General features: G+C 43.0%; 3 protein-coding genes across 3 annotated transcripts; 2 read left to right on the top strand and 1 right to left on the bottom strand.

The window, feature by feature from the left end:
* Positions 1 to 8224: 8224 nt before the first annotated feature.
* LOC119658213 lies at positions 8225 to 8851 on the bottom strand. The gene has a single exon (XM_038065479.1). The coding sequence runs from the start codon at positions 8849 to 8851 to the stop codon at positions 8225 to 8227; it is 627 nt and encodes a 208-aa protein (XP_037921407.1).
* Positions 8852 to 13798: 4947 nt separating this feature from the next.
* Positions 13799 to 14425, top strand: LOC119658212. Its single transcript, XM_038065478.1, has one exon. It carries the CDS (start codon positions 13799 to 13801, stop codon positions 14423 to 14425), a length of 627 nt encoding a protein of 208 aa, XP_037921406.1.
* Positions 14426 to 16086: 1661 nt separating this feature from the next.
* On the top strand, positions 16087 to 16941 carry LOC119658211. The gene has a single exon (XM_038065476.1). The coding sequence runs from the start codon at positions 16087 to 16089 to the stop codon at positions 16939 to 16941; it is 855 nt and encodes a 284-aa protein (XP_037921404.1).
* Positions 16942 to 25499: the final 8558 nt, after the last annotated feature.

Genomic DNA, 25499 nt, shown 5'->3' with positions numbered 1-25499 from the left:
CAACCCCATTTTTTTCCTGCTATGGATCTGCAAGTCATCAGAGCCCTTGTGGCTTTCCGACAAGTGTTTCCGACACATAATTTTTGGTCCAGCGTAATTCCTAAATATTTGACCTCTGCTTCTCGTTTCACCACCATACCATGTAATGTCATGGCTCTCAGGTGAACAAACTTACGCCTTCTAGTGAATGGTACTATGGTGGTTTTGGCTGGGTTGATCCCCAGTCCCACCTTCCTGCACGAGGCACTAGTAACCTTTAGTCCAGTTAGGGTATCTTCATATTTGCCGATACAGATTAAAACAATATCGTCCTCGTAACCCTGGACTTGTATTCCAATATTAGCTAACACGTCCAGGAGTTCATCCACTACCATACTCCACATAAGCGGCGATAGTACTCCACCCTGTGGACAGCCTTGAGTGGTGTTCATGATAATAGAATTTGTACCTGTTGGTAGGTGTTAAGAGTAAGAACTTGCTAACATTCTTGATGTAATTAAATGACATCCAGTTGTGTGCTGGTACTGAAGACTGCTTTCATTAAACAAATGTCATGTCCATCTGCAAAGGCCATCACGTACACAGTCGGACATGGCATTGGCGGCTTCTGCACCCTACCTACATTCCAGGCAGATATCTACAAGTATGCAGAAATTCTGCAAGGAATCCAAGTTCGAGTTGATGATTTGAAAAAACCCCTGCTATCCAAATTCCCGCGACTAGCACTGGACAATATCAGGTAAAGCTCGGCATCAGTCGGGATTGTCATAACTAAAATATACGACGACTTTTGATGGAGTAGCCGATGGTAGGTATTAAGACCTGCGTTGACACAATCCATCCAATGAAAGTACATATTTTACCAGATCCTCAATGTTTGGTAGAATAATGACAATAACAAGTAGACCAATGTGTTCTAGGTACACAAATATTAATCGAAATGTAGTCTGCTGGAAAGATTTATCCTAGAGGATCATCGCGCAATATTATAGAATTACAGAATGACATTGAAGTTGTCGATCATATCATCATCATCACCAACGGCGCAACAACCTGTATCCGGTCTAGGCCTGCCTTAATAAGAAACTCCTGACATCCCGGTTTTTCGCCGAGGTCCACCAATTCGATATCCCGAAAAGCTGTCTGACGTCTTGACCTACGCCATCATTCCATCTCAGGCAGGGTGTGCATCGTCTTCTTTTTCTACCATAGACCATAGGTCGATCATATAATAAAGGCAAATGCGTCGGAATGCACTTTCCAGAATACGTTGATATCATGTAAACAACCTCGAAAACCATTTCACCCCTCGCAATTTTCATGCATCTTACAGATTTCACTGTCTATTTGTCTTCCTGTAAAGCACAAAAGTCAGTTTTAAACAGTTTCCAAACGTTTCCATTGTTTTATGGACTTTTGTTCGCCCTCATTTACTATTGATGATTCCGAGTTGAAGAGTGTCTATGAGTCTAAAATTAATCAGTTTAAAATTGACAACTCATGCTTTCAGTGCAGGGTAAAATCCATCTATCTTTAAAAATGGGACTCTCTTATTTTGAAGAGGTTTGTTCCCGATTCCATATGAAGGTAAGTATGTGCTTAACATCTAAAATGGCTTTAATTTCAACGAGCCTGCTAGCAGAATACGAGGTACTATAGGCAGAAAGGTCAACAAAGAGACTTCCTCGTTAACTTTCTGAATACTTTCTATCGTATATATTTTCCGCTATCGTCGAGCATCCTTTCACATTCGTCGCACTTGTAAGTATTTTACTTCACTCTGCATGTGTTTTCCTGCTTTCTGATTATTTACAAAATCTATTTGATTTCACATAAAAGTTTTCTTTGTAGCGGAGCACCCTATGAAATGCGAGCACCCTTACAACTTCTACTGTCGCGTAATAATTGTGTCGACTGCATACAAGTAATACCACATAAATAATATATTGCATGAATGATATGGTAAATGCTTTGAAATGGGGGTGTTTCATGACATTTCGTACGACAGGAAGTTGAATACGATAAAACAGTTGCTAATGCATGGCCAGCGCTGCATGGTGAAGCTGGAAAAGTGCTCATGTCGAGCCTTTATCCAACTTACTATGTGGGTTCTTGGCCTGACATGAAAAGTAAAAAATTTTTATTATTGAATGTTTCGAGAGAGAAGTTGCAATAATTTGGTCTGAGAAGGGGTTAAAAAGTTGCAATGGTTGGTTTATTCGAATTAAACTGTGTGGAATGCTTGTATGTGATACAATTAAATTTTTGAATTTAGATTATCAATCTCTATATGAAAACGGAGGCACCCAAACATAAGAACTTCCTCCATGGAATTTGCGAGCTAACGGACAATAAAAAAAACTTGACTCACGCCATCTTAGTTAGTTAACTAGCTGTAAACCTGATTCTGATGATAATGGATGAGCGTTCACAGTCCCCACCTTTCTACCAAATTTGGTGTGAATCGCTAAAACCGTCTCTGAGAAAAATGCGCCTGATGGACAGACAGACAGACCGAGAGACGAACAGACGTAACCATTTTTACAGCCTTCGCGGTCTATGTCGCAGCAGCCTTCTCTAAAGGGCTCTTGCCAATATCTAACGTGCTGAGTTGCTCAGACCAACTTACAATACTTCCTGACGACGTCCATGTTTCAAGACCCCTTTCCCATTTTTCAAGCCGACCGAGGCACTTTCTTAGTCGGCTTGTCGCGGGACTCACTAAGAGAGATCAGGTAAGATTTAGCGTAGTGGAATAACTCCAATTATACTCTCTTTACCTCTTTGCTTGATTTCAGCATTTTTAAGGTTTTGTTTGTTTGCAAAACAAAACCTTATTAAAATCGGTTGAATGTCTGTCTTTTTTTTTTTTTGAGGAGGTGGAAATCTTCAAAAGACACTGGCCTGGACACGCCAGCGTGTGGGATTCTTACCCACTAAAACCACCCCCGACTCCCTCCAAGCCCCGTGGAACCACCGTACGGTATTACATCACGGGGCGGAGTCAGCTCATTTTAGCTTGGTCCCCTTTCGTCTCTACGCGGCGTACGTAACCGCGCTTTTCTGATCTCCTCTGCCTTTCGCAATTTCCTCTGGATAGATACGATCATGGAGTTGATCGCATCCCAGTCTTCCTGACATGTTAGCATTCTTCGCACCAGATTCTCTGGTACAAGCCCCTCTCCTAGAGTCTCCTCTAGGTTCTTCCTTTCCTCCACAAACCTTGGACAGTGGAAGAATACATGCTCTGGGTCCTCTGGGACTCCATCGCAGCTTGGACAGTCGGGTGAGGTATCCAGTTTAAACATGAACAGGTACTGGCGATATCCTCCATGTCCCGTGAGAAACTGGGTGAGATTATAATTAATCTCACCGTGCCTTCTCTCCAACCACTCCTTGATGGGATGAGCCTGTGTGTCCACCGACCCTTTCCCGAGCGTTCCCACCGCTCTTGCCATCTATTTAGCAATCTCTCCCTTTCGGCGTTCTTCGTCTGCGATAAAGGAGAGATAGACTTCGCATTATATATATTCGTCGTTTCATCTGCCAAGATGTCAATGGGCATCATTCCAGAAATGACGAATGCTGCATCATCTGAGACAGTCCTGAATGCCGAGCACACTCTTAGGGCTGTTCTTCTGTAGACTGAACTCAGTTTGTTGCCGTTAACTGTAACCTGCAATCCCTTTCCCCAAACTGGAGCTGCATAGAGCAGGATCGAACTCACTACCCTAGCTATAAGCAACCTGAAAGCATGTCGTTGCCCTCCCACGTTCGGCATCATTCTTGCCAGGGCCACATTCGCAGTGGATGTTTGCAGGTGTGCCTTATAGCTAAGCTTCCCATCTATCGTCACTCCCAAGTATTTGATCGCAGGCTTAGAAGTGATGATATGATTCCCAATTTGAATACGGGCAAAATTTCTTTTACGGCGCTTGGTTTGGCTTCCGTTTTTTCCTCCGCAAGTGTCAAACCAGCCAACCCTTAACAGCACTGATCGCTTCGCATGAGTATAACTCAGCCTCTTCGAGATGCTTTGCGACAACAACGAGCACTATATCATCGACGTAGCCCACTACCGTGGCCTCCTCCGAAGGGGGAAGATTAAGAACATCGTTGTACATGATGTTCCACAACTGTGGGCCCAGTACGGAGCCCTGTGGGACACCCGCGGAGACAACGTACTCTTGGGGGGTCACCGGTGTCATACCAAAGCCTCCGTTCTTGTAAATAACTGTTGACAATAGCTGCAAGATAAGCGGGAACACCAACCTTCGCCAGAGATTCCCATATTAGGTTCCAATTGGCCGAATTGAATGCATTTCTCACATCCAGGGTCACCACTATGCAATATTTGCTAGTACTGCCCTTTCCGTGGATAGCATCTTCGCCAAGCCAGTAACCATTTTGATGGCATCAATGGTTCATCTGGCTTTACGGAACCCATACTGCCGATCTGAGATACCTCCCTGGCTCTCAACAACCGGAAGTAATCTATTATAGATTACTCGGTCTAGCATTTTGCCCACAGTGTCCAAAAGACAAATAGGTCTGTAGGAGGTTGGCAAGGGCACAGTTTCACTACTGGTCGCTTTATGATATGTCCATTCATTTTAATTGTTGCTACCTGGACCAATCCATCTTGTCCTGGATGTACGTCGATTATTCGTGCCAGCGGCCACTTTGTGGGAGGAGTTTTCGCACTTTTCACCAATACCAGCATGCCCGGTTGTAAATTGGCGATTGGTTTTAACTATTTTGGACGTTCCTGTAATCTGAACAGATATTCTTGATGCCATCGGTTCCAGAATTCGGTTGACAATTTTTGTGTTAGCTGCCACCGTCGTAGTTCCTTGACGTTGTCCAGTATTTTATTTGGTAGCGCAAACATAGAACTTCCGATTAGGAAGTGTGCAGGAGTGAGCGCATCTTCGTCGCTCGCATCACTACTTATTTATTGGTGCTAAAGGCCTGCTGTTTAAGCATGCTTCTTTTGAGCGAGGGCGGCGTACATCTCGTCGATGTTTAGAAGGGATTGTCCGAAGGTTTTCAAGAGGTGTCGTTTCACCGATTTGACTCCGGCCTCCCATAATCCACCGAAATGGGTACTACTCGGTGGAATGTGATGCCACTCGATGTGGTCATTCGCCATCCCCACTTGCGTTTCTTGCGTCATAGTTTGAAACATGTCCTTATTTCCTTTCCAGCTGCTATGAAATTTGTTCCACAATCGCTGTAGATAGGCTTTACATTTTCCTCTTCTGGATACGAATCGTTTTACCGCTGCTATGCATTCTGTTGACGTGAGATCGCTGACTAACTCTAGATGCATAGCTTTCGTCGCAAGGCAGATAAATACCGCAATGTACGACTTGGCAGTCTTTGCTCCTCGACCGTTTGACCATTTAATCCAGCCCGGCTTCCCAAAATGGTCGATTTAGTACCACTCTGGAGGATGGTAAGCTTCCCATCAATTGTGCTTGTGGTTGTGCGTTACTTTTGTAACAGGTGATGCATTTATCGATGCACCGTTTTACCACTTTCTGAGCGTTGAAAATCCAATATTCTTGCCGTAGAGTCGATAACATTAGTTGTGAGGTTTCATGTAAAGTTTGATGATGAGCATGCCGCACAATGATCTCAGTAAAATTGAATTTACCGTCCAATATAATGGGATGTTTGTTGACGTTGTCGGCATTCTGTAGCCTTCCGCCCACCCCGAGGATACCGCAGGAGTCAATAAATGGACGTAATTGGATGATTCGTGATTTACTATCCATCGACTGCCCTTTCTTTAATCTTTGGATCACTTGATTCCCGACATAAGTTTTCCATCGAGCTGGATGGTCGTCTAACCAAGAGAGTACAGTCGTTGAGTCTGTCCAGTAGTGGGTAGCAGTATCAGTCCAACTGACAACTGAGGCCTTAACTTGATTCATCAGTTTGGCCAACAATACTGCGCTATTGAGCTCTAGGCGTGGTATGGTTTGTACAGCAAGCGGTGTTACCTTCGTTTTAGCCGTTAGTAATCTAGCCTTGGGCTCCTCCGAGTGCTTGACGATCCGACTGTAGATCACAGCTGCGATGGCCGTTCTCGATGCGTCACAAAATCCATGTAATTCGATTCGGTCCTTGGAGGTAGTTCCAATCCATCTTGGCACTTCAATAACTCGAAGATTTGTCATTTCCGCTAGATATGTCTGAAATTCGTCTACTAATTCTGGCGGTAGCTTGTCATCCAATTCCAGTTTCTGAAGCCATAATTTTTGCATAAAGACCTGTCCTTCATATGTCATAATGGGCTGCAACCATCCGAGTGGATCAAATAAAGATGCGATCGTTGATGCCACTGTCCTTTTAGTTGGCCCGCCTGTGGATAGTGTCTTTGCATGAATGTTGAACATAAACATGTCTCGTTGAGGATGCCATTCCAATCCCAACGCCTTTACGCGATCTTCCTTGTTGAAACTAAGTGGGTGTGCTGATCCCCGGTGATGCTCTGGTATGGCTTCCGACACTTCCTCTAGGTTCGAGTTCCATTTGCGCAGATCAAACCCACCCATTCTAAGCAGATGAGTTAATTCCGTGTAGAGGCTTACCTTGGTATGGTTGGTTGTATGGTTGGTCATGCCATCAACAAGTCATTCAGGGATTTCCCAGATGCAGTTTTTGCTGATGCATTGAAGACCACTCGCACCTTAGTCGTTGTGCTAGATTCCTTGATGACTGCATGATGTGGTAGATAATATGACGGTAAACCCATTTCATCCTTTGGTATTTTCTCCATGTGCCCGCAATCTAGGTAATCTTGCAAGCATTCGTTGTACTCTCGAAGCAATTTTGGGTTTCTGAGCATCTTCTTCTCGGGCGCTTCGTACTTCAGAATCGCAGCCTTACTCGATGGTGCCAGGTTTGTCCTCGGGTCGGCTTTGAGTGGGGGCTGCATTTCGAATCGTCCATCTTCCAATCGTTTGGTGGCCGCGCTTCACATTCCTCTTCTTCCTTACTAAGCATGCCTCTGGGAACTACCTCTTCCTGAATCTAGAATTTTTCAAGTCTTTTGTCCAAATCGTTGGTATTTACAACACTGATGCTAGCATTGTCTCCTGGTGAGGCTGTTATCGGACCAGAGGGAATCCATCCGATCTTCGTTTTTATGCTGTTGGGGTTCCGTGAATAATTCCGTCCAACAGAATATTCCGTATATATCTGCTCCAAGGAGAACATCAATTCTGCCCTTAGTTCTGTAATCTGGATCAGCTAGGTCTGCGGGAGTCAACCCAATGCCACCATCATTGCATATCGTCGCAGAAGGAAGGGGCTTCGTGATAGTATCAATGATTAATGCGATGGTACCTATTTCACCATTTGACCATTTTTCCTTCATTATTGGTGCTTGTCCTCTACATTTCCTGGCTGCACTTCCAATTCCGGATATGATCACTGAGGCATGCTCTCGTTTCAACCCGAATAAATTTGCAACGTATTCCGTGATGAACGAATTCTGGGAGCCTTGGTTTATTAGCGCGCGCAGTTTGATGAAGTCGCCGTTGACATTGCGCAACTCAATTATTGCGGTTGCCAATAGCACCCTCCACATGTTTTCCCGATTCACGAGGTTGCTCTGGGACTGGTCAGAATGGTTCGGGTTTGACTTTTTCGGAGCTTCAGACTTGGCCCTAGTCGTAGGATGCAGCATAGAATAGTGTTTCTTTCCGCAAGTTTTACATGCTGCCTTTGATGTGCATTCGTACACTCGATGCGCACGCATGCAGTTGAAGCACAAGTTGCTTGCTTTAATGACTTCTCTCCGCTTGTCTATGGTGTAGCCTTGGAACGTCGGGCACTTGTATAGACTATGGCCTGATTTACACAATGTGCACTTTTCGTATTCGTTATGGGTAACAGTATGGATCCCCACTTTCTTGGACTTCTCAGAGGAGGAGCACCTGTTAACTTCTTCAATGATGTGGCACTGGGTTTCTAGGAATTCTAGGAATGCCTCTAACTTAGGTACGTCTGCTGTAGCGCCAATTTTCCGTTGCCATTCTGCTCTGGAGTCTGGATCAAGCTTGCTCTGCAGAATGAATATCATGACTGCGTCGAATGGGTCAATCTCCAAGTCTTGGAAATTCGTGATCAACTCGTTGGTCGTATCAATCATTCTTTTGATGCCTTCGGCGTTTACCACAGTTTTCATGTTCCAAAACTGGGCCAAAAGTGACTAGGCAATAATGCGCCTGTTGTCGTATCTCTTCGTCAAGAGATCCCAAGCTGCGAAATAGTTGACATCCGACATATTAAGATGCCTAATTTTCTGAGACGCTTCTCCCTTTACTGATGCCCGAAGATACTGTAGCTTCTGCACCCCAGACAGTCTCCCGTTGTCGTGGACAAGAGATTTGAACAGGTCTCTGAACGAAATCCAAGCTGGGCAAGTTCCATCGAACGTTGGAACTTTAATCTGCTCCAGTCTGATCGCATCTGGTTCCACTGATTGTAAGGTTCCATCAGCTGAGTCGTTGGTGTGTCTCGCTCGCTTCCTGAACTCTGACAGCCCTTCCGCAAATTCAATGCTGCACACTTTGTATTCGGCCTCGGCTTCGTCGTATTTCGTCAGATACTTCTGCAAAAGCTCCTTAGTTTGAGCCAAGCTCTGATTGGCTGAGAAATGGTTGTCTTCATATGTCTTCCATTTTCGATTGAGTACTTCCAATTTCGTTTGGAAGTGAAGCTCGCTATGTCGAGTTTTACCATCCTTCTTAAAGTTTCGTATGACTTTGAGGAACTCCTCCAGATTGTGCTTCTGGAGGACGGTGATGGCCGAATCCGTTCCGCTGCTGGTTGACATCACGGGTCAAAAAAATAGTTGCAAAATTACGTGTTGAACCTTGCAGATGGTTCCAATTACCAACGAAATAGTATGTTGGAAATCCTAAATCGGTTTTAGGACTTCCTTCGCAGTTGCGATGATCCACTTAACTGCGCCGATTTCCTAATGCAGATGTTCGCAACGTGACGTAGAAATTCTGTGTCTCCAGATGCCGGATCTGGCTCGACGGACCAAAAAATATGTTGGGTATCGGAGTATAGCAAAAATCCTTAAGATAATTGCTTAAGGCTCTTAGGCCACAACAAAGATTACCGCTCCTTGGGAGGGGTAATGGGACTAGTAAAAACCACGGACTGATTATGACTAGCCTGGTTTATTCATTTCTTTCTGATTTATATACAAAATTATTGTTTAGTTTAAATGCATTATCAACAAATTATAATTCTTTGCAAAAAGCTAAATTGCATATTCAGCAAAAATTCTTGGATATAATTCGGTCGCCTTGACAGTGATGAACTTCCGTCAGCCTTTTTTTCCCCATATTATTGCAGGCACAGTTGATATGGGTCGATTACCTGTTCGTACCTGGTTAGCACGTTTTGTGGTGCACGTTGAAGGTCGCTGACGTTAGTATGGGGCATTGTGCGGGTGTCGTGCATCTATCATGAATATTTTACTGTCGAGCAAAAAATGTTTGATGATCTCTTTCTTGGGCAATTGTTTTTGGATTTTGCTAGTGCCCGGCAACAATTGTTGTAATAGATATTAATTGTTTACACTTTGCGTTTCATGCAGTTTATCTCTTGTTGTGGATTAATTCTTTGATTTATGCAGTGAAAACTGTTCGATGATCTGTTTCTCGAACAACTCCTTTAGAATATTTTTGTCTATTTTCTACGGAAAATTTTTGCAAATACCTCCTTGATGAGATTAATTATTATGCTAGTCATGTTTTATGTGAGTCGCCAAAGTATATATTGCAACGGGCTGCTTAGGACAAAAGGCAAAAGGAAATCCTTCAGAAACAGCAAAAAAAAAATCACCAGAGGAGGTGCATGCATACCAATGAAGGTATCTTTTGCTTTGTTGTTGAGGCTTTGAACATCTCTAGCCAACATGGAGCCAAACTCGTACAAACAAGAAATAAAAGAGGCCAGGAAAAAAACCAAAGCTTACCCTTGAATATAGCAAGAACATGAAGTGAGTTGACCGAAAGGATCAGATTTTATCAGCTTCAAACTTATTCCGACAGCCGTCAGAAGAAGGGCGAACAACTAATCAATCCATTGATTTGCCTAACTTTCTACATAGAGGTCTAAACAACAGAGTATAACGCAAACGCTTCAAATTTTACTATACAACAAGCGGGGAAACCGAAAGCTCGGCGCATCAGGTATGAAGGTTCTGTTTGCTTCTTCTGTGAGTATATTTAAGTGTAGAACTATCCCATTTGTAGGTAATCCGTTATGTATATGCATTTACCATGCCTGACTACTGATATTTAGTTGCAGTAAGTTTACACGGTAAAGTCAACTTTGAGCTACTGTAACTTTGTTACTAATAGTATGATTTTGATCAAACTTGGGGATAATATGCTTCATATTATATTTTATACTACCAACAACTTTTATAACTCTGGGATACATTTAAGGGGGTTTTTACTCAATTTCCCCAAAAATATGGTTATATACTATTAGTAACTTAACTTGAACGGATATCGATATGAAGAGTATTTTGAGGCCTGGGCACCATAGCAGCTTCATTATTTTTTTCATTTTTAAGGTTTTGTGTAAACACAAAACCTTATTAAAATCGGTTTACTGTCTGTCTGTCTGTCTGTCTGTCCGTCTGTCTGTCTGTCTGTCTGTCTGTCTGTCTGTCCGTCACACGTATTTTTCTCGGAGACGGTTATAGCGATTCACACCAAATTTGGTACAAAGGTGGGAACTGTGAACGCTCACGCATACAGTGAATTACATTCTTTTACGTCGAATTTAAGGGGGGGGTCCCCATACATGCAAAAGAGGGGTGTAAAATTTTTTTTCATCAAATATAGTCATGTGGGGTATCAAATTAAAGGTCTCGATTAGTACTTTTCAAGGCCGATCTTAGTTTTGACATTCGTGGGAAGGGTGGGGAGCGCGGGGGGTTGAAAGTGATCACTTCTTTAAGGGGGCCATTCTCAGAAACTACTAAACCGAAAAATCTGAAAAAAATCAGGAGGCTGCCACTATATGGTGCCTGGGCTCCGAAATACCTTCCATGCCGATATCTGTTTAAATAAAGTTAATAATAGTATATTACTACAATTTTTTGTAATTGGCTAGAAACCCCCCTTCAGTTCATCCTAGTACTATGAAATTTTGCAGTGATATAGGCTATAATATAGAGCATGATCTTACCAAGTTTGGTGGAAATCGCACTATCACTAACAAAGTTATAATACCTCAAATTTGTTGCTTCTTTGAAAATTGAAGACTATGAATGTCAATATCACCCGAAAGTGGATACTCTCACATAATATATGGATATATTACGTGCTACGTACTAAGAAATACACAAAACCTTTCGTACCTGAAGCGTTGAGCTTCCGGTTTCCCGACTTGTTTTCGGTTGGGTAGTTTCTGAGAATGGGTCCGTTAAAGAAATCCTCAATTTCCACCCCTCCCACTCCCTGCCTTTCCAATAAATCTCAAAACTAAGACTGGCTTCGAAAAGTACTAATCGAGACCTTTTATTTGATACCCCACATGACTATATTCGGTGCAAAAAATGTTACACCCCCCTTTTATATGTATGGGGACCCCCTCTAAATCTCAAAGTAGAAGTATATCACTCACTGCATGTCTGGAGGTCCACAGTTCCCACCTTCTCACCAAATTTCGTGCTAATCGGTATAGCCTTTTCTGAGAAAAGTGCTTGTGACAGACAAACAGACAGACAGACAGACGGACAGACAGACAGACATTGAAGCAGATCACGTGTCCTTCACTCTTGTTAAAAATTATCCAGGGGTTATTTCCTCAGCAAAAGGAGGGCATAGACAGCTTCCAGCGACCTCTGAACGACACGGCAATACCGCCAGTCACCAGTGACGAGCTGCTGGAGATCTGCACCAGGATAGGACATAATAAAGCTCTGGGTCTGGATGGCGTGCCGAATAAGGCCCTTAAGCTTGCCGTGAAATCCAAACCGGACATGTTCGCTGAGTTGTTCGAAGCGTGCATGTCCGAGGGAATATTTCCTGCATCATGGAAATGACATAAGTTGGTGCTACTGCCTAAGGCTGGCAAACCTCCAGGTGAGCCAACCTCCTACAGACCTATTTGTCTTTTGGACACTGTGGGCAAGGGCAAGGAAGTTCATCACTGTCAAGGCGACCGAATTATATCCAAGAATTTTTGCTGATCAAAATCATACTATTAGTAACAAAGTTACAGTAGCTCAAAGTTGACTTTACCGTGTAAACTTACTGCAACTAAATATCAGTAGTCAGGCATGGTAAATGCATATACATAACGGATTACCTACAAATGGGATAGTTCTACACTTAAATATACTCACAGAAGAAGCAAACAGAACCTTCATACCTGATGCGCCGAGCTTTCGGTTTCCCCGCTTGTTGTATAGTAAAATTTGAAGCGTTTGCGTTATACTCTGTTGTTTAGACCTCTATGTAGAAAGTTAGGCAAATCAATGGATTGATTAGTTGTTCGCCCTTCTTCTGACGGCTGTCGGAATAAGTTTGAAGCTGATAAAATCTGATCCTTTCGGTCAACTCACTTCATGTTCTTGCTATATTCAAGGGTAAGCTTTGGTTTTTTTCCTGGCCTCTTTTATTTCTTGTTTGTACGAGTTTGGCTCCATGTTGGCTAGAGATGTTCAAAGCCTCAACAACAAAGCAAAAGATACCTTCATTGGTATGCATGCACCTCCTCTGGTGATTTTTTTTTTGCTGTTTCTGAAGGATTTCCTTTTGCCTTTTGTCCTAAGCAGCCCGTTGCAATATATACTTTGGCGACTCACATAAAACATGACTAGCATAATAATTAATCTCATCAAGGAGGTATTTGCAAAAATTTTCCGTAGAAAATAGACAAAAATATTCTAAAGGAGTTGTTCGAGAAACAGATCATCGAACAGTTTTCACTGCATAAATCAAAGAATTAATCCACAACAAGAGATAAACTGCATGAAACGCAAAGTGTAAACAATTAATATCTATTACAACAATTGTTGCCGGGCACTAGCAAAATCCAAAAACAATTGCCCAAGAAAGAGATCATCAAACATTTTTTGCTCGACAGTAAAATATTCATGATAGATGCACGACACCCGCACAATGCCCCATACTAACGTCAGCGACCTTCAACGTGCACCACAAAACGTGCTAACCAGGTACGAACAGGTAATCGACCCATATCAACTGTGCCTGCAATAATATGGGGAAAAAAAGGCTGACGGAAGTTCATCACTGTCAAGGCGACCGAATTATATCCAAGAATTTTTGCTGAATATGCAATTTAGCTTTTTGCAAAGAATTATAATTTGTTGATAATGCATTTAAACTAAACAATAATTTTGTATATAAATCAGAAAGAAATGAATAAACCAGGCTAGTCATAATCAGTCCGTGGTTTTTACTAGTCCCATTACCCCTCCCAAGGAGCGGTAATCTTTGTTGTGGCCTAAGAGCCTTAAGCAATTATCTTAAGGATTTTTGCTATACTCCGATACCCAACATATTTTTTGGTCCGTCGAGCCAGATCCGGCATCTGGAGACACAGAATTTCTACGTCACGTTGCGAACATCTGCATTAGGAAATCGGCGCAGTTAAGTGGATCATCGCAACTGCGAAGGAAGTCCTAAAACCGATTTAGGATTTCCAACATACTATTTCGTTGGTAATTGGAACCATCTGCAAGGTTCAACACGTAATTTTGCAACTATTTTTTTGACCCGTGATGTCAACCAGCAGCGGAACGGATTCGGCCATCACCGTCCTCCAGAAGCACAATCTGGAGGAGTTCCTCAAAGTCATACGAAACTTTAAGAAGGATGGTAAAACTCGACATAGCGAGCTTCACTTCCAAACGAAATTGGAAGTACTCAATCGAAAATGGAAGACATACGAAGACAACCATTTCTCAGCCAATCAGAGCTTGGCTCAAACTAAGGAGCTTTTGCAGAAGTATCTGACGAAATACGACGAAGCCGAGGCCGAATACAAAGTGTGCAGCATTGAATTTGCGGAAGGGCTGTCAGAGTTCAGGAAGCGAGCGAGACACACCAACGACTCAGCTGATGGAACCTTACAATCAGTGGAACCAGATGCGATCAGACTGGAGCAGATTAAAGTTCCAACGTTCGATGGAACTTGCCCAGCTTGGATTTCGTTCAGAGACCTGTTCAAATCTCTTGTCCACGACAACGGGAGACTGTCTGGGGTGCAGAAGCTACAGTATCTTCGGGCATCAGTAAAGGGAGAAGCGTCTCAGAAAATTAGGCATCTTAATATGTCGGATGTCAACTATTTCGCAGCTTGGGATCTCTTGACGAAGAGATACGACAACAGGCGCATTATTGCCTAGTCACTTTTGGCCCAGTTTTGGAACATGAAAACTGTGGTAAACGCCGAAGGCATCAAAAGAATGATTGATACGACCAACGAGTTGATCACGAATTTCCAAGACTTGGAGATTGACCCATTCGACGCAGTCATGATATTCATTCTGCAGAGCAAGCTTGATCCAGACTCCAGAGCAGAATGGCAACGGAAAATTGGCGCTACAGCAGACGTACCTAAGTTAGAGGCATTCCTAGAATTCCTAGAAACCCAGTGCCACATCATTGAAGAAGTTAACAGGTGCTCCTCCTCTGAGAAGTCCAAGAAAGTGGGGATCCATACTGTTACCCATAACGAATACGAAAAGTGCACATTGTGTAAATCAGGCCATAGTCTATACAAGTGCCCGACGTTCCAAGGCTACACCATAGACAAGCGGAGAGAAGTCATTAAAGCAAGCAACTTGTGCTTCAACTGCATGCGTGCGCATCGAGTGTACGAATGCACATCAAAGGCAGCATGTAAAACTTGCGGAAAGAAACACTATTCTATGCTGCATCCTACGACTAGGGCCAAGTCTGAAGCTCCGAAAAAGTCAAACCCGAACCATTCTGACCAGTCCCAGAGCAACCTCGTGAATCGGGAAAACATGTGGAGGGTGCTATTGGCAACCGCAATAATTGAGTTGCGCAATGTCAACGGCGACTTCATCAAACTGCGCGCGCTAATAAACCAAGGCTCCCAGAATTCGTTCATCACGGAATACGTTGCAAATTTATTCGGGTTGAAACGAGAGCATGCCTCAGTGATCATATCCGGAATTGGAAGTGCAGCCAGGAAATGTAGAGGACAAGCACCAATAATGAAGGAAAAATGGTCAAATGGTGAAATAGGTACCATCGCATTAATCATTGATACTATCACGAAGCCCCTTCCTTCTGCGACGATATGCAATGATGGTGGCATTGGGTTGACTCCCGCAGACCTAGCTGATCCAGATTACAGAACTAAGGGCAGAATTGATGTTCTCCTTGGAGCAGATATATACGGAATATTCTATTGGACGGAATTATTCACGGAACCCCAACAGCATAAAAACGAAGATCGGATGGATTCCCTCTGGTCCGATAACAGCCTCACCAGGAGACAATGCTAGCATCAGTGTTGTAAATACCAACGATTTGGACAAAAGACTTGAAAAATTCTGGATTCAGGAAGAGGTAGTTCCCAGAGGCATGCTTAGTAAGGAAGAAGAGGAATGTGAAGCGCGGCCACCAAACGATTGGAAGATGGACGATTCGAAATGCAGCCCCCACTCAAAGCCGACCCGAGGACAAACCTGGCACCATCGAGTAAGGCTGCGATTCTGAAGTACGAAGCGCCCGAGAAGAAGATGCTCAGAAACCCAAAATTGCTTCGAGAGTACAACGAATGCTTGCAAGATTACCTAGATTGCGGGCACATGGAGAAAATACCAAAGGATGAAATGGGTTTACCGTCATATTATCTACCACATCATGCAGTCATCAAGGAATCTAGCACAACGACTAAGGTGCGAGTGGTCTTCAATGCATCAGCAAAAACTGCATCTGGGAAATCCCTGAATGACTTGTTGATGACATGACCAACCATACAACCAACCATACCAAGGTAAGCCTCTACACGGAATTAACTCATCTGCTTAGAATGGGTGGGTTTGATCTGCGCAAATGGAACTCGAACCTAGAGGAAGTGTCGGAAGCCATACCAGAGCATCACCGGGGATCAGCACACCCACTTAGTTTCAACAAGGAAGATCGCGTAAAGGCGTTGGGATTGGAATGGCATCCTCAACGAGACATGTTTATGTTCAACATTCATGCAAAGACACTATCCACAGGCGGGCCAACTAAAAGGACAGTGGCATCAACGATCGCATCTTTATTTGATCCACTCGGATGGTTGCAGCCCATTATGACATATGAAGGACAGGTCTTTATGCAAAAATTATGGCTTCAGAAACTGGAATGGGATGACAAGCTACCGCCAGAATTAGTATACGAATGGCAGACATATCTAGCGGAAATGACAAATCTTCGAGTTATTGAAGTGCCAAGATGGATTGGAACTACCTCCAAGGACCGAATCGAATTACATGGATTTTGTGACGCATCGAGAACGGCCATCGCAGCTGTGATCTACAGTCGGATCGTCAAGCACTCGGAGGAGCCCAAGGCTAGATTACTAACGGCTAAAACGAAGGTAACACCGCTTGCTGTACAAACCATACCACGCCTAGAGCTCAATAGCGCAGTATTGTTGGCCAAACTGATGAATCAAGTTAAGGCCTCAGTTGTCAGTTGGACTGATACTGCTACCCACTACTGGACAGACTCAACGACTGTACTCTCTTGGTTAGACGACCATCCAGCTCGATGGAAAACTTATGTCGGGGATCAAGTGAGTGAAATTCATGCAAGCAGCACACCGGAACAATGGTATCATTTGAGGACGCACGAGAACCCTGTTGACTGCGCTACACGAGGACCCCAGCAGAGCTAAACGGATTTAAGTTATGGTGGGATGGCCCAAAGATTCTCACATTCGATACTGTTAGCTTCCTAACAATGAAGTGCATTGAACTAATGGAGTTACAAAAAAAATACCTTGCACACGTTACGGGCAGAAGAACAGGATCTGGTGTCGATAAATTCTCCAACTATATGAAGCTAATCCGTGTTGTTGCATATTGCAGGGGACGGTTATGATAATAATCGTTGGCGCAACAATTCATATTGGATCAGGGCCTTGAAGTGTGTTAGAGCACTTCATTGAAGACCGTAACAGTGCACTACAGTATACTATAGGAGGCAATGTGGTCAGCATTGCGCTCGCCCGAGATTATTACCCTGATTTGACTCAGGTACTCTTTCACCTCTGAGTCGACTGGTATCCAACGTCAAGTCATGATTCAAATCCCACTGCCACCAGTAAGATTTGAACCGCGACCTTCCGTACGACAGCTTTGTGCTCTAACCACTCAGCTATCCGGACTGTTGCCTAGTAATAATGGTTATCGATCCTGTGGATATCTCACCGCAGAAAAACTGCGAACGGCCAAAACTGCGTGCATTAAGATAGCGCAAATCCGATCGTTTTTACCCGAGATCCAAAGATTAAAGAAAGGGCAGTCGATGGATAGTAAATCACGAATCATCCAATTACGTCCATTTATTGACTCCTGCGGTATCCTCGGGGTGGGCAGAAGGCTACAGAATGCCGACAACGTCAACAAACATCCCATTATATTGGACGGTAAATTCAATTTTACTGAGATCATTGTGCGGCATGCTCATCATCAAACTTTACATGAAACCTCACAACTAATGTTATCGACTCTACGGCAAGAATATTGGATTTTCAACGCTCAGAAAGTGGTAAAACGGTGCATCGATAAATGCATCACCTGTTACAAAAGTAACGCACAACCACAAGCACAATTGATGGGAAGCTTACCATCCTCCAGAGTGGTACTAAATCGACCATTTTGGGAAGCCGGGCTGGATTAAATGGTCAAACGGTCGAGGAGCAAAGACTGCCAAGTCGTACATTGCGGTATTTATCTGCCTTGCGACGAAAGCTATGCATCTAGAGTTAGTCAGCGATCTCACGTCAGCAGAATGCATAGCAGCGGTAAAACGATTCGTATCCAGAAGAGGAAAATGTAAAGCCTATCTACAGCGATTGCGGAACAAATTTCATAGCAGCTGGAAAGGAAATAAGGACATGTTTCAAACTATGACGCAAGAAACGCAAGCGGGGATGGCGAATGACCACATCGAGTGGCATCACATTCCACCGAGTAGTACCCATTTCGGTGGATTATGGGAGGCCGGAGTCAAATCGGTGAAACGACACCTCTTGAAAACCTTCGGACAATCCCTTCTAAACATCGACGAGATGTACGCCGCCCTCGCTCAAAAGAAGCATGCTTAAACAGCAGGCCTTTAGCACCAATAAATAAGTAGTGATGCGAGCGACGAAGATGCGCTCACTCCTGCATACTTCCTAATCGGAAGTTCTATGTTTGCGCTACCAAATAAAATACTGGACAACGTCAAGGAACTACGACGGTGGCAGCTAACACAAAAATTGTCAACCGAATTCTGGAACCGATGGCATCAAGAATATCTGTTCAGATTACAGGAACGTCCAAAATAGTTAAAACCAATCGCCAATTTACAACCGGGCATGCTGGTATTGGTGAAAAGTGCGAAAACTCCTCCCACAAAGTGGCCGCTGGCACGAATAATCGACGTACATCCAGGACAAGATGGATTGGTCCAGGTAGCAACAATTAAAATGAATGGACATATCATAAAGCGACCAGTAGTGAAACTGTGCCCTTTGCCAATAAACGTCGAGTACCCACGAGAAGCAATAAAACCGGTACAAGAGGCCGATAAGGACGAGCAATTGTACTTCGAAATCAGCAGGGAAGAACTTGACAACAGCTTCGCATTAAATACGACAAGTTATATGATTCAATCACGGGCCCTTTTCAATATACAAATGCATCCGAATTGCCTCATCACTCAAGTGTACAATAGCTACGAAGGAAAAAATTGTTCCACGCAACACTTTCAAATGCACTCTATAATTTTGAAAAAATTGTACACCCCGAATACCAGGGTATATGCAACACCGTCACCGACGGTTGCGTACGCTCTGTGTAACGGACAATGAAGCGAAATCGTCCTCAAGGAGGAAGGGATCATCCAATTGACTTCAGTTTGTTCCCTAACAACGAAAGAGATAATTCTTCTTTCCGAACAAAGAGACTTACTTATCAGCAAATCTGAAGGTATATTTTAAGCCTTTTGCGGCCAACACAAACTCATCAGTGGCAATCGAAACAGTGCCGACACTCAATGGATCAACTCTCCTTGAAGCAACAGGGCCATTCTCCACGATAGTGCAGGGAGCGTATAAGAACCAGGAGTTAAGCAAGAACGCACACTGCCCCATACTCAAGTCAGTGACCTTAACCTTGCACCACAAAACGTGCTAACCAGGTACGAACAGGTAATCGACTCATATCAACTGTGCCTGCAATAATATAGGGAACAAAACGCTAACGGAAGTTCATCACTGTCAAGGCGACCGAAATTTAGCTTTCTGCAAAAAATTATAATTTGTTGATATAGCATTTAAACTAAACAATAATTTTGTATATAAATCAGAAAGAAATGAATAAACCAGGCTAGTCATAATCAATCCGTGGTTTTTACTAGTCCCATTACCCGTCCCAAGGATCGATAATCTTTGTTGTGGCCTAAGAGCCTTAAGCAATTATCTTAAGGATTTTTGCTATACTCCGATCCCCACAGGAGTCTTAAGGGCTGGGATTATTTTCAAACTTTTTTCAGTCACGAAAGGAATTCCTGATTCCATGGTTGAAGCGTCATAATACCATCCGTGAGAGGATCAAGTTGGTACTTGGTTCAGCAGGAGGTGGAAGGTAACTTATCATGTTGATTTACATCACATTCCTAAAAAAGTGCAATGCCGCTAAGCCCAACAATTAACCCACTTTGAAAATTTGAAGTGGCGGGACTACCATTCTTGTTGTCAGGAATCAATGAAGATGTCACATCTTCGTCTTCAAATGAAACCTTCAAATCATCGTCTGATAAGTACTCAACATCGTCATCAGGCCCTTGAAAATCGATAAGAGTATTTGAATTTCCTCGACTTTGTACGTCTGAGCGTAATTATCTTTTCCAGAATACTGTCACTTCTCACCACGTGTCTCCCCCGTAAGTTTTCCAATACAAAACATCGGCTGGTAACTCAGCAGCTTCACTAGCATTATTAGCGAGAGCCGCCTAGAAATATTTGTTTATAATATATATATTCTTCCCGTTCAGGGGGAGTAAACCTCCTTAACAAATCCGTAATCCGGGGTGAAGGGTTCGACGCGCCTATCGGATGAATTGCAGTGACGTTTCACTGTATTTCAGCGGTCGTGTCACGGATTTGGAACGGAATCCATCAGGGTACAAACATCGACTACATGACGCGTTCATAACCCGATTTCCGGAGCTAAGTCATGTTCCGGAACAGAACGTCGTCAACCAGTACCGGGTGACAGTGAATAACAACCGAGTTGCCTTACCAACTAGGCAACAAATCTTCCAAGAGGTTTCACTTGAGCCCGGACTGAAGTCATCAAATTACCGGACTAGTCAAAGGAATAACACAAGTACTCCACCTGTAAGGCACTCCATGAATCCAGTAGTCAGGAGAAGCTTAGTAACTGGGGATGTCGACCCAATTTATAATGAGGCTTTGACCGCATTCCAGGTCGCATTCACAGATAATGCTGAGATTCTCCCAGACGCTAGGCCAAAGATCCAAAAACTGAAGTTTACTTCGGCAACTACTAACATCATTGCTGCCATTGACAGAATTTTGGCTAGCGAGATTACTGCTACAAAGGTTTACAGTCTGATCTATGTTGCAGCTGCTACGGTTATTCGTCTCCATAACCAACATCTTAGAGCGAATAACAGAGGTATGCGCAGAAGGACTTTACCGTTCTGGCTGTTTCGACTCAACAAAAGAATCGAAAAGTTGAGAAAGGAGATTGGTCGTGTGACGCAAGCACTCCTTGGAAATCCATCACCAAGAGTGCACAGATGCGTTGCGAACATCATTGCAAACTACCACCTGTCCAATGATATGCCAATTGAAGAAATCCTCGAGGTGCTGAAGCAGAAACTTGCGGTATGCTCCAATCGCATCCGTAGGTACCAGAAAAGCTTTCAGCGAAGGACAGACAACACCTTGTTCTTCCAGAACCAACGGGGATTCAACAAAAATCTCACCAACTCAGATAGGGAAAGTAACCTCAATCTGGATCAGGCAGAAGACTTCTGGAGAAGTGTTTGGAGCGAATCCAGCCGTTGCAATTTAGAAGCAGCGTGGCTCCCATATCTTATGCGTTCATGCGAGGCCATCCCCGAAATGACCATGCCTGACGTAACTGAAGTCGACGTTAAAGCAGTCCTTGACAAGGCAGGTAACTGGAAGGCGCCAGGAGTTGACAAGATTCACAACTTCTGGCTGAAGCGGGTCAAGAGCACTCACAGGATATTGGCAAATCAATTTAATCAGATGATTGCCGATCCTGATTTAGTTCCACCATTTTTCACCAAGGGGATAACTTTCCTCATCCCCAAGGAACAGGGTGCCTCTTCCCCTTCAAAATGTCGACCAATTACTTGTCTGCCTACCATCTACAAGGTCTTCATTTCAGTTCTGTGCGCGAACATCTCAAAACATCTTGATGTTCATAAATTGATAGCTGAGGAGCAAAAAGGATGCGCAAAAGGCTCCCGAGGCTGCAAAGAACAGCTTATAATCGATACGGTAGCTGTAAAGCAGGCTGTCCACCAAAAACGAAACATCTCGACAGCCTACATCGATTATAAATCAGCCTTTGACTCCATATCACATTCGTGGTTACTACAAGTGTTACGCTTGTATAAAATCAACCCGAATGTTGTTCTTCTTCTGAGAACAGTAATGAAGAATTGGAGCACGAAGCTATCGGTATCTTCGCAAACATCAGGAGAGATACCAATCAGGCGTGGCATTTTCCAAGGCGACTCTCTAAGCCCACTGTGGTTTTGTTTGGCTTTGAATCCGCTATCCCATCTTTTGCATGAAAGCAAATACGGGTTCCAAGTCAAGCATGGCATATTGTCGAAGTGTACATTAAGCCATTTAATGTACATTGACGACATCAAATTGTATGCCAAAGACGAGAACCAACTTCGCTCCTTGCTGGACATCACCATCCAGTTCAGCAGGGACATCGGCATGCAGTTGGGTTTGGAGAAATGTCGCATAAAAACAATTGTTCGGGGAAAACACACCGACAACGAAGGATACAGCCAAAATAACATCCGAATTGAGGGCGTGGATTCGGACGACGTCTACAAATACCGCGGCATATTGCAAGCAACAACACCTGCTGTGGCAATAATCAAATCTAAGTTGCTGGGGGAATTTGAACGGCATCTGGATCTTGTCCTTAAGGGGGTCATCCCGTGTGAAGGCCGTTTTTTTGCCTTTCATTGAAAAATTATTTCGAAGGACTGGATAAAGACAGAAACGTAATTTTTTCACCATATGTTTACTGATATCTCTAGTATATGTGATTAATTTTTCAGCTCGATTTCGTAGCTAGTTTTCGGAATAGGTGTTAATTTATGCACCCATCTCCAAAAAAAGGTGTTTTTCTGCTGCCACGCTGGAGGGCGCTGTGTTCATCTGAAGGAAAAAACTAAACGGCATTTTAATGTGGACAATTTTCCACGGTCCGTAAACTAGGATAATTAGAAAATATTAAAAGGTAAATTTTTGGTGGGCTTTTAAACTTAATTTTTTGGATTTTGGTGTTTTTTTACGGTTTTTTTTATGAATAAAAAAAAACGACCAGTCCGATTGCAATTATCCTAGTTTGCGAACCGTAGAAATATGTACTAAAGAAGCCGTGAAAATTTCAAAGAATTTGGTTGGATAGATTTTGAGCTATGGTGGCAGCCGATTTTCAAGATGCAGTTTCGAGAAAAACGCATTTGAAAATTTAACTGTGATTATCAACAGTAAAATTTTAACTCACCGTTAATCTGCAATACCTGGTCCATAGAGAGCACTCTCCGTTTCTTCAAAAAAGTCTTGTAAGGCCAATTGTTGCTCTCTGGTTTCAATTCTGGCTCTTTTAGCGACGTCAGTCGATCGTCGTTCGGACCGCCAAATTTGCGCTTCATTATGGCGGTCGACATAAACCTGACATATGTGACCAACTTGACATCCCATTGTCACTAGGATTTTGAGAGTGCCATTGAATCCTTCATTGAAAATAATTACAGCCAGAAAAGTGGCTATTTCTACGACCGTGGCCCCAAAATGAAGGTGTTTAGGAGCGAAAGTCCAGATCAATGCATTTAACGACTCATTGTTATTCTGGGTCTCTAAACATCCGTTCAAGAGATCATCTCGTGACAAATCTTCGTAGATTGGTTTGATGACTGTTTGAACTTCTTCAGTCAAAGGTGCCTTCTCGTGGTGGAAACTATCCAGCTCTCCTTTAGCTTCCGCTTTACGCCATTTGCACAAACTGTCCTGGCCTGCTGGACAATTTTGATGCTAAGGATTATCATCTGTAGAACATTTATGGAAGAAAGTTGTCCAAATTTCTTGCTTCATTCCTTCTATCGAATTTGCGTGTCGACGAATAGCTAGCCCAAAAATTGTAGTGAGGTCGTTAATAAACTTATCAGTAAGTTTTCCAGCCCCTTTTCCACCAATGTCTTTGTGATTCTTCTTTGCATTTCTAAGCCGCGTTCCCATTCTTTTCTCGACATGTCCTACGCATTCCTTTTTTACTACCACGCATATTTTATTATTTGCAGAAATTTGCAGAAATACCGGAGAAAGCTCCAGCAAAATCCAATATACAATATACAAAACTGTCGCAATTGGAACATCCATGTTCATGCGTGCTAAAAGTTTCTTTGCTGATGTTGATGCGAAGTCCTTTTTCTTTCCATGAAATACTCGTTTTTTAGTGCGAGCATGACGTTGAACGTTAAAGCGATCTCCCTTCGTACGATCCATTTAAAAAAATCACAGAACACACACAGCACAATACTTACAACAAAATATAACTGAGTATAACTTGAACGCCTTTCAGTGCTCACTCTAGACTGGATTATCCTTTTTATTCCAAACAGCAAATAAGTTTAGACAATTGATTGGTTTTTCATCTTTTTATATTTATACCTGTGTTCAAATTTATAAGGCTCAGGTAAAAAACTAACAGGTAAAAAAAGATTCGATGCTCTTTCTCATCGAGTACTCTAGCCGCGGGTGCAGACTCCTTACCTGTTTAATACTGTAATTTCTGAAGGACTCGGAATATCGGAAAATCCTTTTGCCCACATTTTCTCCACTATATATAGATACAATTCATGCAAAAAAAATCGATTTCTCCAACCCGACACACGGGATGACCCCCTTAAAACTTCGCCATTCCCGTCCTTCTATACACTTTCGGTGTGATACAGTGGAGTAATACTGATTTAGAATCTGTCAATAGACGGGTAAGGGTAGTTCTTGCAAACAGCAACATGCATAATAGAGCTGCCGAAAAATTGAGGATCACTATCCCACGTCATCAGGGAGGAAGGGGGTACCTGATTTAAAAACGTTGCACTACAGTCGAGTGCATTCTCTTTGTGAGTTTTTCTATGAGAAACAATCCTCTAGCCAAATACATCAGGCTACCGCCTCTGTGCTAGCCAGGCTGGGGAATATGGGGGGGTCCTTTGAGCGCTTTGATCCCTCACGCTTCATTACTTAAAACAACGTGCCTTTTCCGATGCGTGGGTCCGCACCGGATTTTAAATTCGATTTTACAAGGGATTTCGCGACGGTCTATCGATGGACAAACAGAACGCGAGCTAAATTGGAAAATAGAAGAAAAAAAAAAGCCGGCTCGACCGCACGCGTGGAGCCGTAAGTCTCCGGAGCCGAGTGCCGCGATCAAGGAGGGGAAGATCCACGACGGATCACCGCCTCAATTGCTGTCTCTTCCGCCTCAGATCTTGTACGAGGCGCGGCCTCTGAGGTTTCCACCCTTCCTCGACATCCTCCGGCCAGTCATTCGTTTAGAGGATGTCCCTTGAATAGGAATTCTGCGGGAGTAAGGAGGAACTAAGGGGAGGAAGTCCTCAAACTCCTTCAGATTATTCAGTCATGATTATTTCAACCTTCAATACATGTTAAGACAAAAATTATTACAAAAAAAAAAAAAATTAAAATAAAAATAACTAAAATGTAAAACTTACAAGAAAAGAATAAAATAAAATAAAAATCATAAAATAAAAATCATAAAAAAAATAGAAGAAGAAAAGAAAATAAACGAACAACTTACTCTGATGTCACTCCGAGCTCGGATTGATGCTTCTATAATAGTATCTATATTTTCTATAAAATTCAAAATATTAATAATAACACAATTTGAACTTATCCACGGAATCTTTGTT

Source organism: Hermetia illucens, chromosome 5, assembly GCF_905115235.1.
Source record: "Hermetia illucens chromosome 5, iHerIll2.2.curated.20191125, whole genome shotgun sequence".
NCBI lineage: Eukaryota > Metazoa > Arthropoda > Insecta > Diptera > Stratiomyidae > Hermetia > Hermetia illucens.
The sequence above is the reverse complement of the archived record's forward strand: the minus strand, read 5'-3'. Positions and strand labels throughout refer to the sequence as shown.

What these genes read in the sequence shown, in the direction of transcription:
- LOC119658213 (XM_038065479.1), bottom strand. Translation starts at nt 8,851, where the DNA reads ATGTCAACCAGCAGCGGAACGGATTCGGCCATCACCGTCCTCCAGAAG.
- LOC119658212 (XM_038065478.1), top strand. Translation starts at nt 13,799, where the DNA reads ATGTCAACCAGCAGCGGAACGGATTCGGCCATCACCGTCCTCCAGAAG.
- LOC119658211 (XM_038065476.1), top strand. Translation starts at nt 16,087, where the DNA reads ATGGGTGGGTTTGATCTGCGCAAATGGAACTCGAACCTAGAGGAAGTG.